Raw genomic sequence first — 18,145 nt, forward strand, 5'->3', positions numbered from 1 at the left:
CTGGGTGGCGGCGGTGTCACAGCCGCCCAGCAGAGCCTGCCCCTCTCCCAGGCACAGCTGTGCCGTCAGGAGCCAGAGCCAGGACATAGCACGGGAAAAAATGGTTCAAAAAAAGCAAAACACCAAAATGGCCCCAGGAGATTTTAATTTCTTTCCCTTCTTCCGTCTGCTTTAGCTTTTCAGGTCAGTAACATTTATGGGCTGTGGTGAAGTGAAGTAAATAATCACGTACGCCAAAGAAGGTGCATTGATTTTTAAGTCTCTCCTCACCAATTAGTGACAGCCTTTGTAGGGACTGACAGCAGCACTTAAACCTCTGGCAGCAGAAAGGCAAAGCAACACAGTAGAAAGGAAAAAAGAAAAGGCCTTTGCTTGCTTTTTGACTTTCATCATGTTTTTACTAGAATCATATTGGTATAGTTAAAAAAAACCCCAAAAACTACTGGTTTTTGAATCTATTGGTGTATCATAAATCTGAATAACCTTCAAAAATTATTCCAGTTTACTGCTCAGTCCAAACAACCCATGTAGAAAGGTAGGTACCAGTCAGCATTGAGGTCACTGCAGGGGAAAAAGTTTTATTACCATGTGATAGTTCTTGTAATTCTGCTAATTGAACAAGGACCAGGGTAAGTATTGAGGAGTCTTGCTGGGGAGCCTGAAGCTCAAGGCACACCTGTCCTCACAGTGCCTACACATCCCACAGGTGCAGCGAAGAACATTCCTGAAACTGTTAGAAATTTCACCTGGGTTCATTTCTAATTTTTTTTTGGTAAATGAGGTTTTCCTTTACTAATACAACAATAATTAATACATCTTGTGGTTTCTTTCTCTTACAATAATGAATTTTAAAATACAGATATGCAATAAGTATGATTCTCCATTTTCATGTGATTGTGCTACTCTGTATTTAGAAACTGATTGTTGCAAAGACACATGCCAACCTAACAAAAAAAAAAAAAAAGGAAAAGTTACCAAATAGTATGCTGGCAGCCAGTGAGTTATACCTGTTCAAAGGCCATGAAGAAGCCTTTAAGAGAATGTGCAGGTCAGTACAGTCCTGGGATGAGTTCATAATATGGATGAAGAACTAAGTGAGACAGAAATAACAGAATACTTGCTAGTTCTGATCAGGAAATTTGGTTCTCTTAAGGTAGGTAAGGGGAGCTCTTTCCAGATTTAAAAAAAAAAGTAATGACAAAAGCCAGAAAATAAGTGAGGAAAAATTGCTCATATGCTTTTCTACTTGAAAGACTAATACAAAAATATTACTGTCCCTGTCTTTTCCTCATTCAGAGACTCAGTGTTTACCCTACTTTCTCACGTCTCTGGTATCTGAAGTGTTCATTGTAAAATGGATTATTTATCTTGCAAATGCCCACATTTGGGTGTCAAACCACACCTGAGAGGCCTCATTCTCTCTCCTCCCTTATGTGTCCCAGTTTTGCCCCAAAGTGGTGCATGAAGAAGTAACAGGGTAATAATATGGAACACTAGAGGCAGTGTGAGAGTTCAGAGGAATGCCAGGACAATGCACGTAATACCAAAAGTGCATTAAATCAGGCTGTGCGGCTTGTTTACAGTGGAGTTGACAGGAACTGCTTGTAAAAGAAATGAGGTTAAAATTAATGACCAGGTGAATCTGCACATGTAATTTATCAGAGCAAGCAACCAATAAAAAAGAATTACTCTAATTAAAGTCACTAGCACAGGAGGGGAAGGATACTTTTAAAAAACCCCAAGAGTATCCAATCAAGCACTCAGCTCACTGTGTATGTTTAGTCTCCTTGCCTTTAGGGGAGTGAGGGACATGGGGTTACTCACCTGTCCCAGCTCAGGTGTTCACTCACACCACACCACAAGCTTGTTTCCCATGAGCAAACAGGCTCTTCTCTGAAGTGAGGGTTATCTGTTTTCACATGTTGGATGTTATCCTAAGCATGCGAGAAACTATCTGACAGAACTTGTCCTCTCATGTGATCAGCTTCCACTGGTTTTCAAACAGATCCACTGAAACCAGAGTGAACACAAAGTTATGGATATTTTCTTTTCCCTTTCCTTATAGTCAGCAGAGATGTGTCTGGGATTTCCTTATAGTGCAGGTTTCAGTGGTGCTGTTCCTGCCCTTGGTGGCAGGTGCCAGCTGGGGAGGGAATGCCAGGCCCTGGCCGCTTCTAGCCAGAAGCACCAACACAAGATGTTCTCTAAACATTTTCTTGCAGTACTATTTTTAGTATTTGGTGAGGATGCAGTGGGATCACTGTGCCCTGTGTGAATGAGCACTGTATTGCTAAACAGTCCCAGTGGGTACCACCATGACAGAATTTTTCTCTCCAGCCACAGATAAATCAGCAGTGGCCAGTTGAGTCGGGTTTGCAGCGAGCTCCTGACTCTCTTTTGGCTGCTGTTTCTTTTGTTCTTTCCCCTCCCTGTAATACTGAATGCATGACCCAATTCACTCTATGGATCAGTGTTTGGAGAGGTGAGGAATGACTGCAGGGCTAATACTCCTTACAGGTCACCTCCCATCTCTGGGGAAGGCTGCAGGAACACCACACAGAAGACAAACAGGGGAAGGGAAAAGGGCTCAAGACGTGCACTGACAGAGCAGTGTGCAGCAGGAATGCAGCTGTGTCAATAATACCTACAGAGCCAGGATTTTGCATCATCCTGAAGGAATTATTACTACAAAAGCTGCACAGAAAAGCCCCTCCTTAAAAATTCAATGATGAGAAAGTAGACTTACATTATTAACAAAGCAGTTTTAATAGAAATGTTTAGGCTTGCACTTCAAAATGACTTACAAATAAATTTAATCACAATGCATGTATTCTTTTCTTTAAAAAAACCCAACCATATTCATACTAACATAATATATATTTTCTGAGTTATAAAATCCCATATAAATAGCAAATTCTTCTCAGTACAGATTACAAGAATTCATAGAAACTGGGATGCATATCTGAAAAGAATCCTGAGTATGCATTCCACAACTGGCAGAAAATAGAACAATGTTAGAGTTGGACAAAAAAAAATACTGCTGTCCCAGTATGTAATTTTCTAAAAAAACCCCAAAAACCAAAACAGAACAAACCCACAAAAAACCCCCCAAAAACAAAAAACCCAAAACAAAAACAAACAAAACAAAAAACCCCCCAAAACTGAGAACTTTTTGGTTGCTCAACCTTGTTTAGCTCCCTAGACTCAGGAATGGCTCTGGATGCTCCACTCCCTGAGATTTTTCGGAGCACCCTGTGGATTCTTCAAAAAAAGAAAATGGTGTCTGTCTTCAGGTGGACAGAAATAAGGCACTTCCTTAGAGCAGGTCAGTGTGGGCTGTAAGCAGCAGCTTGGATTTACAGCCAGAAAGCAGCAAAAAGTGACTCATGAATGATGATGTGTGGAAACAAATTTGGAAGAGGCAGCCAGTTCTTACACTCCTCAAGGTTCCCCCGATTATCCCCCAAAACAACATAGATTCAAACAAGAATGAATAAGTGGAAACTTTACATGTTAGAAAAATCAAAGCAAAAGTTTCCCTTTTTTTAGACTGAGGTAAGCAAACAAGCAAGTTGGACTAAGAGCAAGTCATAGCAGCATTTAGATCAGAGCAGTGACCCTGTGCTTTCTCCTCTCCCTTCCAGGAGAGCTGCTCTGGAGAGCTCGTGGCTGGCAGTGTTCCAGTGGTGTGACTGCCTCTCCCAGGAGCTGCACGAGGACACCGGCGTGCAGAAGCCTCACGGTGTGTTTAACCTGGAGCTGTTTTATTTTAGTAGCACAATGGGGTTTTTTTCTGGTCATAATGAAAAAAAAAATCAATTATTCATGGAAGAAACACAGACAATTCTGCCTGTTGTTTTCAAAGAGTAATGCAGTAATTACATCTTTCTTTAAATACTGCTGTCAGGTAAAAGATGATGTTTCTTCATAGGGTCACGAGCTCTGACATTACAAAACCATGAATCACAGGAGCAAACTCATACATGCAAACTGCAGTAAACAGAGGCTTACATTTTGCTTCTTATTAGAGGGTCAACTCATAGAGATAATGAAGTAAATTAGAGCCATTTATAGTCTCCTGGCTTATTCCCAGTTTAACTGGGATCAAAAACTGGATGAATGATGTTATACCGAAGTTGAGCCATAGTTGCAGAGAGCAGAACTTCACAGGTAAACAACAGATCCATGATAGCATTTTAGAATCAGAAATTCCCAACAGTTTTCTGTCCTTTCAAATATTAAAAATAACTTCTTTCTTCTTGGCATTCTATGAATACTCTCATGGTAATTTTCTTCCTGCTTTAGGTTAAAGACAACAGGAAGAACAAATTGTAAATATTGCACAGTATGTTAGGATGCAAGACTAGGAAAAAAAATGGCACTTGCAGGGTGACTTTTCAGTCCAAAGAAAAGCTCTTCATTTTTTCTGCTAATTCCTGTCTCATTTCTATGTGTTTTTTCAGGTTTTGCACTTCATGAGGCAGGTTAATGTCCCACACTGACACGCAGGATTGTAACTCTGGAGAAAAAAAAAAGAAAATTTGAAAACTGCAACAGAGATGAGTTATGGCATAATTAGAAATTATTTTGCTTATCTGCTTCTTCTCAATTACTCATAAATCTACCCAATGAAGCATGATCTTTAGGACCCAGAAGATCAATTCCATGACACTTTGTGTGTGAGGTGATGCAGTTATGGGTTACAAGCTGTTTGTACTTGTACAATGATTTGCATTCTAGTTCCTAAATTTAGAGTATCCCATTTAAATGTACTTGAAAAAAACATTTCTGGTGCCCGTGGGCCTTAAGGAACTGACCTGAGCTACAGCTAATGCCAATACTGAGGTGCCTGGTAAAATTTCATCTGTCTTTCCAAGCAGATATACCCTAAATGCCTGTGAGACTCAAACCCCATTCACTGTAAAATAAAAACTGATTTCATAAGCTAGTGAATACACTGAGAAAAGGTCACTTCTTCAGTCTCCATTCACGCAAACAACTCTTTATTCATGAAGAATTCACACTGTTTTTAGTGGAATAGGGACAACTGAGAACACTTACATGAGCTAAGGCTTATAAACTAAGACCCCAAGGATTCTGGAGTCTCTGATTCTTCTCTGTAATTACGTAATTCTTAAATAAAATAAAAATACTAACAAGCCAGTAAATGTTCTTATGGTTACAGGAATTTGGGAATACCATCATGTAAACCCAATGCTGTAAAGTCTGACTAATTTCAGTCAGTTCATCTACACTTGCCCTCCTTAACTTTATACTGTCATGGCCACTATTCCTAATAGTCCAGATCACTCGGCAATAAATGGTTAGGTGCCTCCAGCAGAGGCCATATGAGCACCCAGCAGAGTGTAAGAATTAGCTCATGCCTTATAGACACACTTTCATGGTGTGAGAGTGGTGTTTGCCTCATCTGCACCCACGTGACAGGGCTGATTCATGACCAGCCTCTGATCAATTCTGACCCATTTTCTGCAGCACTGCTGTTGAAGGTGATCATTTCCTCATGCTGGTACAGCAGATCATTCCTAATTAAATAAAAGGTCTTGCATTTGTCCTTACAGCATTGTATCCTATTGGATACAATTTCCTTCCAGACCATTAGTTCTATTTGTCGGGGTCACTTTGAGTTCTAATCCTGCCCTTGGGTAAGCTTGTCTTAGCTGTGAGTTGTCTGCAAAACTAAAAAGTACATTCACTATTCTTTCATTCATATCAATCATGAAAACACTGGGGACTCCTGACCTAGCACAGACATCTCTGGAAATCCATTTGATACGTTCTCCAATTAGACAATGAGATTTACTCTCCAAATACAGTTTTGCAACAAATCTTATCATATCTTTCAAACAGTGGCTTCCTCAGAGCCATTTTTAGAAGTTACTTCCAGTTTGTATGAGCCCATATATGCAAAAGAAAACAAAAACTATTTAATAGTAGTGTTTCAATAAAATTTTGTGAAATGATGATCATGATCAACTCTTCACTCTCAGTGAGTAGTCAAGCACAATAGTGTCTCCTCCACTAATAATACAAGTTAGTAGAACATAATTCAGATACCTTTGTGATATTTGTTGTCTTCGGTGTCACTTTTATAGCAGTATCCCAAAACAAGGACCACATTCTTGAGACTCCCTTTTTCAAAGAAATAAAATGTCACATCTTCATTTCAATGTGAATTTTTTAATTTAAGGACAGAAAGAGTAAATGGCATCAAGGCATAAGAGCATAAGAGGACAGAAAGCAGAGTTCAATCAATCAGACCCTTTATTCAAAATCATTAACCATGAAAAACCCAGACACAAAGACAATATAGTTCCCATCTCCATTTAATGTCAGGGTTTATCAGGGTTCCAAGGCATAAGCACAGGATCAGCCGACCAGCCTGCTGAACAAGCCCAAGAACAAAGCACCTTATTATACAGCACAGGCAGAGCTGGTGCAGTCACAGGGAACAGATGGCACAGCAAAAGGACAGGCTGCAAGTGAAGTCCCAGTGCACAGCAAAACCTCCAGTTCAGGTATGAAAAAAACCAAGCCAACCAAATATGACAAAATACTGAGTAAAAACTATGAACTGAAAGTTTTAAACTTATGATGGCATATGGGTGGGAAGTAGAAATAGGGGATAGATCATAAGAAGGCGCCTACTGAATAACACAAAAAAGACCTGGAAAGGATAAACAGAATGTGCCAGTGTTTCAGTATCAACTTCCTGCTTATTTCCTACAAGACATCTCTGTAAATGTCTTGCAAAGATAGACAGAAGCTCTCAGGTGCTCTCCTGCCACAGCAGTTCCCTGTTCCTGCTGGCAGCACAATGAGGATGGCTGTCAGCTAGTAGAGGTTACAGGGCCCAGCCTAGGTCCCTGGTGAGGACCAGGCCAGGGAAGGAGCAGCCCCCACTGTGCAGACACCCCCACAGCTCACACGGCTTCAAGCACAGAGCCTGATGCTGCCAGGGCAAAGATGAGGAGGGGAGCAGCTTCTGGGGCATAAATAGACTGGAGTATGGCTCAGCTGTGACAGCTGCAGTTGGGAAGTTTTTTCACATGCCCGGGACTTCTGCAAGGTAGAGAGAGGTTTTTCCTGCCCTGAGGTCAGCACTATATTCTCCTCTGAGAGTGATGTAAACCTGGTTATAGTAGATGAGGGATGGTGGGAACCATACACATGCTCCATGCTCAGATTTTTCATAAATTTAATTTTAGTCCTATCCATAGTCCTTAAAAAACTATAATGTTTCTTATTTAGACCTAGGTCCTGTCTTACCATACAGAAATCTAAATTTGCACTTGCAAAATAAACTACAGATTTACATCTAAATTATTTTCTATGTTAAGTCTCATGCCTATTGAATGAACACATCAATGTGTTAGGTGACAGAGTTGGAAAAAGACATTGTATTTCCATATTCATGTATGAAGTACAGATAAAATTAATGTCTCAAAGTCTGGCAATCTCTTTTTCCTGAAATATTTACCTCTGCTTGACATTATATATTTTAACCTTAAATGAAACTATTTCACACAAATATTTTCAAAAATATTTCCCTCTGTCTTCTCTTATTTCATATAAGCAATGTGGTACTGTCGAAAAACTGCTCAGCATCCTCAGTGCCATTTTCAGGGATTCCAGTAGAAACCAAGTCCTTGAATTTTGGAAAAAAACCCCTAGCCCTTATAAATAATTGCTGCAAAAAGATGATCAAAAGAAAACTGACACATCAAACTGCATATATCAATCTTATTTTCTGTTCTTGAGATTTGTGCAAATGCAGCTAAACTCCTCAATATTAATTTTTCTATAAATAAAATATGGATTAAAAATGTGGATGTGACTGATCCTCAAGGCTTTTTAAATCAAACTATACTATACCATCTATTTTACCAATCAATGACAGCAGCAAGGCAAAAATTATTATGTTTTCATATCAACTGTTCTTTACAAAATGCTCAAAAGAAAATGTCCCTTTATGATATGAACATTGTAGCTATCAGGACTAGATGGAATGATAATGCTGTGCTATAGCTGGCACCTTTGACAGCTGGGCTCTGACCAGACTGTAACATTTGCTGTTTCAGGCAAAGGAAAGTCAGAGGAAGGTGAGGTATGTTTGACTCATAGGACTTTGCCAGCACTATGACCTGGACTGTAGTGTATGGATTCTTCTGGTGCCAGAAAGGAAGAAACAGCCCGCAGAATAAGATCCTGATGGCAAGGAGAAAACATCCACAGCCTGCAACTGTGATATTTGCTAGCAGAATTACAGTGCTGAATTCACAACAGCTTCAGTGTTCAGTTGCTTGTTATTTTTGGACAGCAAACACACTTTAAATAACGCTGACAGGGAAACTCCAGAGTTTTTCCAAAACACAGTGGAAAGTGATGGGAATCCACATATTGTGCCACAAAGTACTTTTCAAACTAATGAGTATTTTGACTGTATTCACCACAGCAGTACCACAGACTTGAGTCTATATGGCCTTTATTACTTTTGGGAACAGTGCACAGGTGAAGGAACTTTTGACAGCCAAGGAGTGTCCCTTCCTCATCTGCATTCCTGTGGCTGTTTGTGGTCACCACTGAAACCTCACAACTCCTGTCTACCTACAGCAGCTCAAAACAACTGTCCCTGGTGACAGCAGCAGCACATCTGTACAAGTCCACACCCCAAGTCCAGGTGTGTAGCACTTTACCAGCTCTGCTGTGATCTGCCTGTGACCCAGATCTAAAAGAACAATTCCTGAATGAGGATGGAAGAAGAAAACTAGCCAATAAGCAATGAAAGAAAAATTGTTAAAATCCAGTATAGTCCACAGGGAGAAAAGGCAGAAGCGTAACACTTGAGATGGGGAAAGAACACAGATAGACCATGAGACAGAGGATGGTGAGAGCTCTGCTGAAGCACAGCACAGGGATGCAGGTAAGGTGGGGAGTTCACGTGCAGACCAGTGACAAGTCAGGGAAGAGCTGCTGATTTACGTGGGCACAGGTATTCAGCCTACTGGTGTTCTGTTTACACCCTAGAGTCTGACGCTGATGGAAGACGACAGCCGTGGAGGACAATGAATGAACAAATCCTGGATAATGCTAATCTGTTCCTGGAACACCCTAACAAACAGTACAGAGCAAACCTAAACTTAGCAGTGATTTCAAAGTACTCATCACTTGAAGGTTTTACTCACCCAGCTGAGCTGTTATCATGACTCGAACAGAATCACAGAACTTGTCTATAACTCGTACAGGACGACGCGTTGACAAATCAAGCAGCAGGATATGTCCTCCTCCTGTCCCTATCCACAGGGCAGTATTTTTCTGCAGACAAATGGTCTTCACTCTTCCAGAATAAGCCAGTTTGTGTTTTGATTCCTTATTTAATTTTTCCACTTTGTTCCTATAAGTATGGAAAGAATTTGCATTGGAATTTGGTGGCACCTCTTCTGCAGCTACTAAAATGACACTGAATACCAGACTTTTAAGCAATCATTCACCAAGTCAAACACAAAACTCTCATGCAAACAAACTGGGATGAAAACTACTGGACTCCAAAGAGCCATCTGCTCTGCTTCAGAAGACCTTTGAATAGAAGGCAGGAGGTTAATGTCACAGCAAAGCAGAAGAGCACACCTACACCTGCTCCTAACTTCACCATAAAAAAGAAATGAATGTGGCATGCTAAGAACCATAAAAAAGAAATGAATGTGGCGTGCTAAGGCAGAGGAACAATTTAAATGCAAATGAAAAAGTTGTCGCAGTTAATAAAAATCTGATTTCCTACTGAATTTGTGCACTGTAAAAACATTCTTATTCAGGGGATGCAGGATTAGCTTTAGAACTGGATTAGCTTTAGTACCTGTAGAACAGCAAAATACTTTCCTCTTTCTCAAGCTAAACAATCCTTCTTGACATCATAGAGAAACTGGGGAAGTACAGTAAGGGTCTTTAAAAAGTGGGATTCTGCATGGAATATTCTGAAGTTCTGGGCCAAAAGAAAGGATAGGAAATCCACACTTGCCCAACAAAATGGACAAATGCCTTACTTCTGGCAGGTTAGGGTACCATGCTAGAGAAGGCAATCTGATATTTCCCTTCCTATCCACCAGGCCAAAAATCTGACATAAACCACTTACTTAAGAAAATGTGCACAGTCGATTAATTCAGAAAGTTTTTCTGTCTTCTTGTCCCAGATTTCCACAAAATGGCTGTTTTTCTTTGCCAAGTAGATGGATTTGTCTATTGCTATTGAAATAATGTTTGCATCACTGTAAGCATTATGACAGAACCTAGAAGAGAGAAGAACTCCAGTCAGATACATAGAAAATACCTAGTAGAAAAACTTCACTATGAGTGGGATTAGTTTCCCTCTGACTCTTGCAGAGTCATTCAGCCTTAAAATCAAATTAGGCTAAGATACAACTGAAAGGCTTTGTTTAATCTTCCTACAATTCAACATAAATTCTCACAGTAACAGAGTTAGGCTGATGACATCCTTGGAGGCACATTAAAGCTCAAAGTCTATTAATAAATCTTTCTCATCAAACACTGTTTTCTCTGCTCAGGAAAAACTTCCCTTAATTTCAGAGGAGGATTGTCCACGTGAGAATTACATCAAACACTCCCAAACCCTCAGTCAATAATTTCTAAATAGCGAGAAGTCAGCAATCAGACATGATTAAATATATATAGGGCAAAGATATGCACACTTATCATACTGACAAACACGGAAGGACAAATACTATGATAAATATGTATATACAGTTCTAAGTAAAGTAAACAGGGCCTGGACTAAGCCAGCTGGAGATGAAAACTGCATAGATATTGACTTCATCAATCATTTATGGAGTAAAAATATATTTCCTTGTTTAAAAGCAGCAACAAATACTTTCAACATTCTCACTGATACTCCATCTGCATTATGGAAAGAAAAGAACAGAAACAAGCAAACTCAAAGAATGAGCTCTAGAACAAAACATTACATCAAAGTACTGTCAGAAACCTTTGATGAAAACAAATCAGCCAAATAATATTACTTTAAAAATGAAAAACTTACAGTTGACTTGTCTTTGTTTCAATGAGCTTTTGAACAGAGAAATCACTGGTTAAGGCCATGATTTTTGTCCCACAGCCTCCCCAGATTACATTTTTTTCAGATAAGCATGAGGATTCATTTAAGCACATCAGGGGTGTGCTCACATTTCCTATAGTCAGTATCTTCAAAGGTGTAGCACCCTTACACTGCAAGAAAAAATATATTCTGCATTAGAAACAAGGAGGATGCAGACACTCAGAATCCTGTTAAAACAAGGCCACACAGCCCGCTGAATTAAATTTACTCATCCAGATTTTCTGATGGCCCAGACCATTTCCAGAACATTACTGACTGAAAAGCACCATATTCCCATTATAGGTATTCCATAGGAGACAGCCTGAGAGCAGAAATAGGGACTGATATTTTCTGCAACCCCTGGCACAATTCAAAGACTGGCTGGAAAGATACATCTATGTGTTTGAAGATGTCCTACACTGCACCATATTCTAATTTTCAAATGCACTGCAACTTCATAACTGCTCTAAGTGCATATGGTCAGGAACTAAACTTTCAGGGGCCAGATGATATACACAGCTCCCTGCATTTCTTCATCTGTTCTCTGAGCAGAACTCTGATCTACAGAAAACCTAAACAATATTTTATTTTTCAACATAGCTGTTATACAAAAATTTACTAAATGAGAGGAAAAAGGAGCTATCACAGCAATAAATAAAGGAGGTCAAAGCTATTATAATATTCTTAACAACAATCAATGTCAGTCTCTAGACAGTTTGCCAGGCCTTTCAAAGGAATTTTCCAAGCCTTAACTCTTTTGTTTATAGCAGTTATTGTAAAGTGTGCAGTTCCTCTCAGACTGCAATAGAAAATTAATTTTAGTTTTAGAGAAGCAATTAAAATAGTGGCATGAAATAAAGCTACGCTTGGTAGCTGCTTTAGATATTACTGATACCTCTGTAGAACAGACAGCAAAGTTGTCTACCTTTACTGCTCTGTCTTCAAAAACTGCCAGTTTGCCATCAGCTGTGCCTACCAAGAAGAAATTCTTCTGTTTGCTGAAATAAAAGAAAATAATTAATTCTAGAAGTGTCTTAATCAGGTAAGAAAAATTAAAATGAGAAGTCTCTAGTATTTCAAGTATTCAATTAAACACTAAAAGCAAACACAACCCTTGTGATCATGAATGTAGTCCCGAGTTGCATTGGGTGCAAAATTAAGTGGAAACACAGGCAAAATAAGCAGTTGTCAGAACAAAAGTGCAGTGTGTACAGATGTCATTTTCTGAACACCTCAGTTTAGCAGTATTTTCAAAATGTAACCCAAAACATTTAAAATTCATTTATACCTTTGCTTTGAAAGAGAATTACAGTATAAACAAGTGATAGAATCTGACATTTTCTGCAGACGATGCCTTCTTGTTTCATCTTCTGTGTTAACTGCCCACAGAGAACCAGACTGGGTTCCTGCTACAATCCAGTTTTCTTTCTCAGTAGGAAGAGTCACTAAGGCCAAACTTATAATTTTACTGTCTGCAATATCCTGAGTCAGAAAAGAAGAAGAAAAACAACTTGGTCATTATTTCAGTAATGGTAAATGCCAGAAATTTCTGATGATAAAAATGTAGCACAATCTTCTTGGACTCTGGACAGACCTTTGCCCTAACATTCCCTTTAAGCAGTCTAATTCCCTCTTAGCAGAATACATCATCATCTGGGCCACCTATCTTCCAAGTGCTGGGAAGGTCCCCTCAAACAGCACACAGGAAAATCTCTCAGCTGAATACTGACAAAGAAAGACACTCTATTCTAATCAAGATCTTGAAGCCATCAGAGAATTGAACAAATGGAACTCTTGCAATACTAATTGCTAACAATGAAAATACTACCCTAATATTTCTTTTTCTCATTTTATTTTTAGAAAAACAACCCACATAATTTATACCAAAGCTACCGATTCAGATGTATCATGGTCAACAGATGGCAGATGGAAACAGAACTGAAACAACTTTGATGATGAATCATGCTCAGTTCTGGCACACATGTTCATCACAGTACATCAGTCCTGGGTAAAACCTTTTCTCTTTGCTGATGGGATACAACTGAGATCTACAAAATCAAATGAAAAGAACAGAAGGGCATCTCCAAGTGGCACAAGGAGATGGTATTTGTGGGAAGTGAGAAGCTGTTAAGAGACAACCTGGATTGTAAAAAGGAGGTAAAGATATGAAGGTCTGCCTAACTACTAACTCCTTTCTGTAGTCTCCATACTAGAAATAGTTTCCATCTCAGTAGAAAAAAGTAATCCAGTAGTAGAAACACAGTATTATGAGAAAGTTCAGGCTGGACAGCAGGAAGAGAGCAAAAAGCAATTGCTTTTCTATTTCATTTCATGGATACAGTGATGACTGACTTAGGAGCAATCTTTGTTCTCTCAAAGCTTAGCTTTCCAGAAGTAATATCCTGCTGTAAAAATGCAATTAATTTTTCTGAAATATATCTGTCTGCCAGAAAAAATAGAATAAATGTCAACTTTCCCACATACCTCACAAGTGTGTCCATCTGTGTTCAGGTTAACAAATGAAAGTTGTGCCTTTTCTGTGTTCCCATTGCCTATCCAGACTCCTGCCTTCTTGCAGCTTTGATTGGCAGCCACCATGCACTCTGCTGTAGATGTGCTAGGTATGGAGACATATCTCATCAAACAGATAAGCTCTGCAGAATTCAGGATCTCATAAACCTATAAAGAAAGCCACAGCATGCCCATGGTGACAACAATGGTCTGTACAGCAATAAGTAACAAGCAACAGATAACAGCATTTTTTAGATATGGACACAGTATCTCAGCAGCCCAAGACATTTGTACTGCCACAGAACAGTGTGCAACTGCACTGATACTACTTAACAAAGGCTTTTTGCATAGCTCTAGTAAAGACCAAGAAGTAATCTGAATTGTGTTTCACTTCAATTGCTACAAAGCAACACGGGGAAAACAGCAAGCTAGAACATGTGGTTGGTAGATTTCAATGGAACAGTTTATTCTGGAAGGTGAGAGCAGGCAATATTTCATGGCAGTTTCCATTCCAGAAAAGAGCAACAGAAAGAAACCTGTGCTTCTCATTAACTTAATGTCTGATTCCTTTTTTAGAAACCACAACTTTGTACTGCCATCTATCATAAAAAAGCAAATAAACTAAGTAATACCTGGCAAGATGTTGGTCGTTCCTGAGGGTTTTCCTTCAAACACTTTTTAATTAAGTTTTCAACTTCAGGCCAAGGGGAACACCCATATTCTTTGACAGGATCTAGAATGTAAAATTACATAACTTATTAACCAGCATTTACCATAGTTATAACTAACTTTATTATTTTTAGAATTCATTTAACTTCTTACTGAGCTGCTCTAAGATATATCACATTCTTAGGTAAAATGTCAGCATGAACAGCTTGGAATTGCTCATCTGCCATTATGGGCTAGAGCATGAAATGCTAGAACTAGAGTCTATTTAATTAATAGCAGTTAAAGGAAATGGATTTTCCTTTATCTTTTTCTTTGATGTCCCTGTGCCTGGGACTGAATCACAGATACACAAGGGCTGTGTTTCCATTAATGCTGACCATTCAAGGCTATGGCACTTCAGTCAACAGTCCTTCAAAATCCTGTAAACACTGTTTTCCACATTTATTCTTCTGAGTACATGGAATACAGATGAACTTCCAATAAAAGATACAGCAAACAGATAAACAACTCCATATAGCATTTACAAGATATGGAAATTTAAATTCCCACTTAGTGCTTGGAATATGTATCCTATGACTATAGCTGCAGAACTCTCTGAGAATAAATCATTCATGATGGTGCCTGTATTGCTTTTCTTTTTAGTTTATCATAATCCACAGCAAATATTCCAGTCCTAGCTCAGACAGAGGTAACATTAGTGATATACCTGCAAATAAACATATTCAGAGCAGCCAAAGACAGGCACTGTTTGCTTGAGAAATCAGCCAGCCCCTCTTTTGGTGGAAATACAGAAATTATGAGCACAGGTGGAAGGAACTGTACTATCTCCAGAAACCAATACTTCAATTATTCCACAGGGCTTATAATACAGTCAGTACAGCTGCATTTAAGAGATACTTAGTCATCAGTTCCTGGGATATCCTCTTCAGGAAGGGGGCAGAAACTGTCTGAGCTTAGAACTGGACTGTTCTCCTAAAGGAGCAGAAAATGTATGAACACTCTGTCTCTCATAATAGAGAAGCTATGCCAGACTGAGTGATGCTGTTCTTTCCTAAATGGAGCAAAATACTCCTTAAAGAATGTTTCATGAGTATATCCACTATTGCTGGGCAATAAATAAGAACACCAGACATTCAACTTGTAGTGCTATAAAAATTCAGCAACTCTCAACACTGGCAGAAGTTGCCCAAATTATGTTGTCCAGATGATTACATCATGTCCAGCCTGATAGCCTGTTTAATCTTCTTTCCAGCAGCCAATAATTACGTATTGTAATGCAGAAGGAATATGAAGAATGTTGTATTTTTCTAAGTCTCCTTCTATGATCATTGTTAGATACAACATAACTCATAAGATATGCTATTTCTGGAGGCAGGACAAAAGCTAACACTTTTAGAAACAAGGCATACCTGGTAATTTTCCTTGTATTGCTAATTCATCAAATTCATTTGGAAACTTCAAGCCTTCCATTATTCTACCTCCTCCTGTTAAAATGTCATAAAGCAGCAAGCCAAATGAATAAACATCAGCTTGCTGATTGTAAATAACATTTCCTCTGGCAACCTCTGGTGCTCGAAATCCTGCAAATAAATCATTCATTAATAAGTATGCTTCATATCAAGATGAAGCCACCTTTGTACTTTAAAAAGTAAACAATTATTGATAAAAATGGCACAGGAAGTGTGAGGAAAAACATCAAGCTATTTCTGGGCTGGCAATAGCTTGTATTTGGCAGAACTCCAAAAATATCAGCAGTAAGTATAAAAGAAGGGGACAGTACATCAGTTACAGAGCTCCTGTCCCTTTTAATGTAGAATAATTACTTTATCAATGAGTGCTGAAAATCAAGGGCAAGTCTGCAGTTTTTATTGATGGCCTAACATTTAACACTTGAAGTCACAGTCCCAAGAACAATTTAAAAGACCTAAAGGAACTTCTCAAAGTGGTTGAACTGTTCAGGGCTTTAGAATGGATGCAATAGGTTCTCTCTAAAGTTGGGGAACAGTGAAGATATTTATTGCCTTTAAAAAAAATAAGACTTATGCACACTTTACTAGAAATTAAAGAAAGATATTTTAGCAGTATAATTTCAATATCACAATAACCATATTAAAACCAGACAACAAAAAATTATTATGAATGCATGTAATTTAATTTCTTCTTTTCAAACCTTTAATATACTCCTTGATTGTTCTAAAAGGTCTTCAAACATGAACAGGAGGAATGGCCAAAAAAGGTATAAATCTGACATCACAACTTGTAATATGATTAGGACTACTTCTTGTGATTTTTGAGTAGAATATAGATTTGAGTTACTTCTTACAGACTACATGAAAAATATATTAGCTATTTTTGGACATAATGGACTTTAAATCAAATCCTATTTCCATACCTGGTGTGCCTTCTGAGGTTTTTATTCCCATTCGGCAGCAATACTGGGCAATGCCATAGTCAGCTATTTTTGCAATAACAGCTGAATTGGGATATAAGGTAAAGAGCAACACATTGTGAGGCTTTAAATCACGGTAGATGATCATGGCTGAATGCAGGTACCTAGTGATGAAAAAATATTTACTGAAAGCATTCACAAGTTAGGGATGCATCTGTATACACACACTGAGTGCATTATTCTTGTAACAGTAAATTGTGCTTTCTAACATGAAATATTGTGTTAAAAATGTCAAACATAACCAACATGACACAGCCTTTCTGGATGATGACTTTAGAATTGTTCTGAAATACTGTTTACTGTTTACTACTTTACTATTTACATTGCAGTATTTTAGTACCAAGTTTTATCTGAAGAGTCACTGATAGTTTGAAAAATGCATCTTAGAACCTTAAGCTTAACCCTCTTGCAGGTTTTTTCACTTTAAAGTCACACGGAAATGAGGTGAGGTGATTAAAGGACTTTCAGAACTTGAAAAATGCACTAAATTCATTTCTTTGACATTTCATTAAGAAATCAACAGCCACATGGAAACTGCATGCAGAGTCTTGCAATTTCTCTGCTTATATGAGCATCACTCATTAGCAGGAAAAAAACAGGTAATTAAAGTATGCATTACATTATCAGCCAATCAACCATAAAAATACAAGCATTTGTCTGACCCAGGAAACATTCTGCTTGAGATGTGAGAGAACAGAAGATTTTCATTTGCAGTATATCATCTTTGAAGCTATATCCCGTTTTTACAGCAATGCAGAAGTCACATTTACCTCAAGCCATCTGCTACATGCAGAGCTATCCTGTGCTGAAGTGTTCTAGTCAAACTTGCACTGTCCTGCTGAAGCAAACGATCAAGAGATCCTTTGAGGGCCAATTCCATCACCAGCATCCGGGGACGGATTGCAGCAGCCAGCAAAGACACCAGACTGGGGTGGTGGAGGTGACAAAGGACTGCAAGCTCCTGTCAATTGTAAAATCAGATGAAATAGTGCAAAAAGCATAATCTCTACAAGTGAAGTTAACTGAGGAATGGTTTGGAACAAGAACTTGCAATTTACTTAAACTTTTAAAACTCCTTGCTAGGGCTGGTACTCCAAGAGCAGCACTACAGAAAAAAGGCAGGATTTCTTACTTGTCTTAGGAGCCTGAGGGAAGTATGTTTATTGAAAATCTTCACAGCAACCTCTTCACCACCATAGGATGCACGGTACACAGATCCAAACCCACCATCACCTTTTGAACAACAACATTGAAGAGTATTATTAAAAAAGGGATAACAACCATTTCTCAAAAATAATAGCTGAAAGGGTTCAGTTTTAAAACACGTGGAACATTTACTGTGTTAAGATTCATGATCACTAAACTAAAATAAAAACCAGTGTCCTAGTGCACAA

General features: G+C 38.6%; 1 protein-coding gene and 1 long non-coding RNA gene across 5 annotated transcripts in view; one reads left to right on the top strand and one right to left on the bottom strand.

Moving 5' to 3' along the window:
- Positions 1-2,747: 2,747 nt before the first annotated feature.
- Positions 2,748-18,145, bottom strand: part of LRRK2 (leucine rich repeat kinase 2) — a 63,621-nt gene continuing 48,223 nt past the window's right edge. For all 4 annotated transcript variants that reach the window (XM_064422050.1, XM_064422051.1, XM_064422052.1 and 1 more), the window contains 13 exons: positions 17,884-17,984; positions 17,522-17,712; positions 16,695-16,855; positions 15,712-15,882; positions 14,266-14,366; positions 13,607-13,801; positions 12,411-12,604; positions 12,048-12,120; positions 11,069-11,253; positions 10,149-10,301; positions 9,204-9,412; positions 6,076-6,150; positions 2,748-4,519 (listed from right to left, as the gene is read on the bottom strand). In XM_064422050.1, the coding sequence (XP_064278120.1) occupies positions 4,398-4,519; positions 6,076-6,150; positions 9,204-9,412; positions 10,149-10,301; positions 11,069-11,253; positions 12,048-12,120; positions 12,411-12,604; positions 13,607-13,801; positions 14,266-14,366; positions 15,712-15,882; positions 16,695-16,855; positions 17,522-17,712; positions 17,884-17,984 (1,931 nt within the window). In that variant the 3' untranslated portion in view covers positions 2,748-4,397. The remainder of the gene's footprint in view (positions 4,520-6,075; positions 6,151-9,203; positions 9,413-10,148; positions 10,302-11,068; positions 11,254-12,047; positions 12,121-12,410; positions 12,605-13,606; positions 13,802-14,265; positions 14,367-15,711; positions 15,883-16,694; positions 16,856-17,521; positions 17,713-17,883; positions 17,985-18,145) is intronic.
- Positions 4,515-9,415, top strand: LOC135301724 (uncharacterized). The gene is made up of 2 exons (XR_010363453.1): positions 4,515-6,536; positions 8,100-9,415. It is a non-coding gene; the product is annotated as an uncharacterized LOC135301724 (long non-coding RNA).

This window comes from Passer domesticus, chromosome 5, assembly GCF_036417665.1.
Source record: "Passer domesticus isolate bPasDom1 chromosome 5, bPasDom1.hap1, whole genome shotgun sequence".
NCBI classification, from domain to species: Eukaryota; Metazoa; Chordata; class Aves; order Passeriformes; family Passeridae; genus Passer; species Passer domesticus.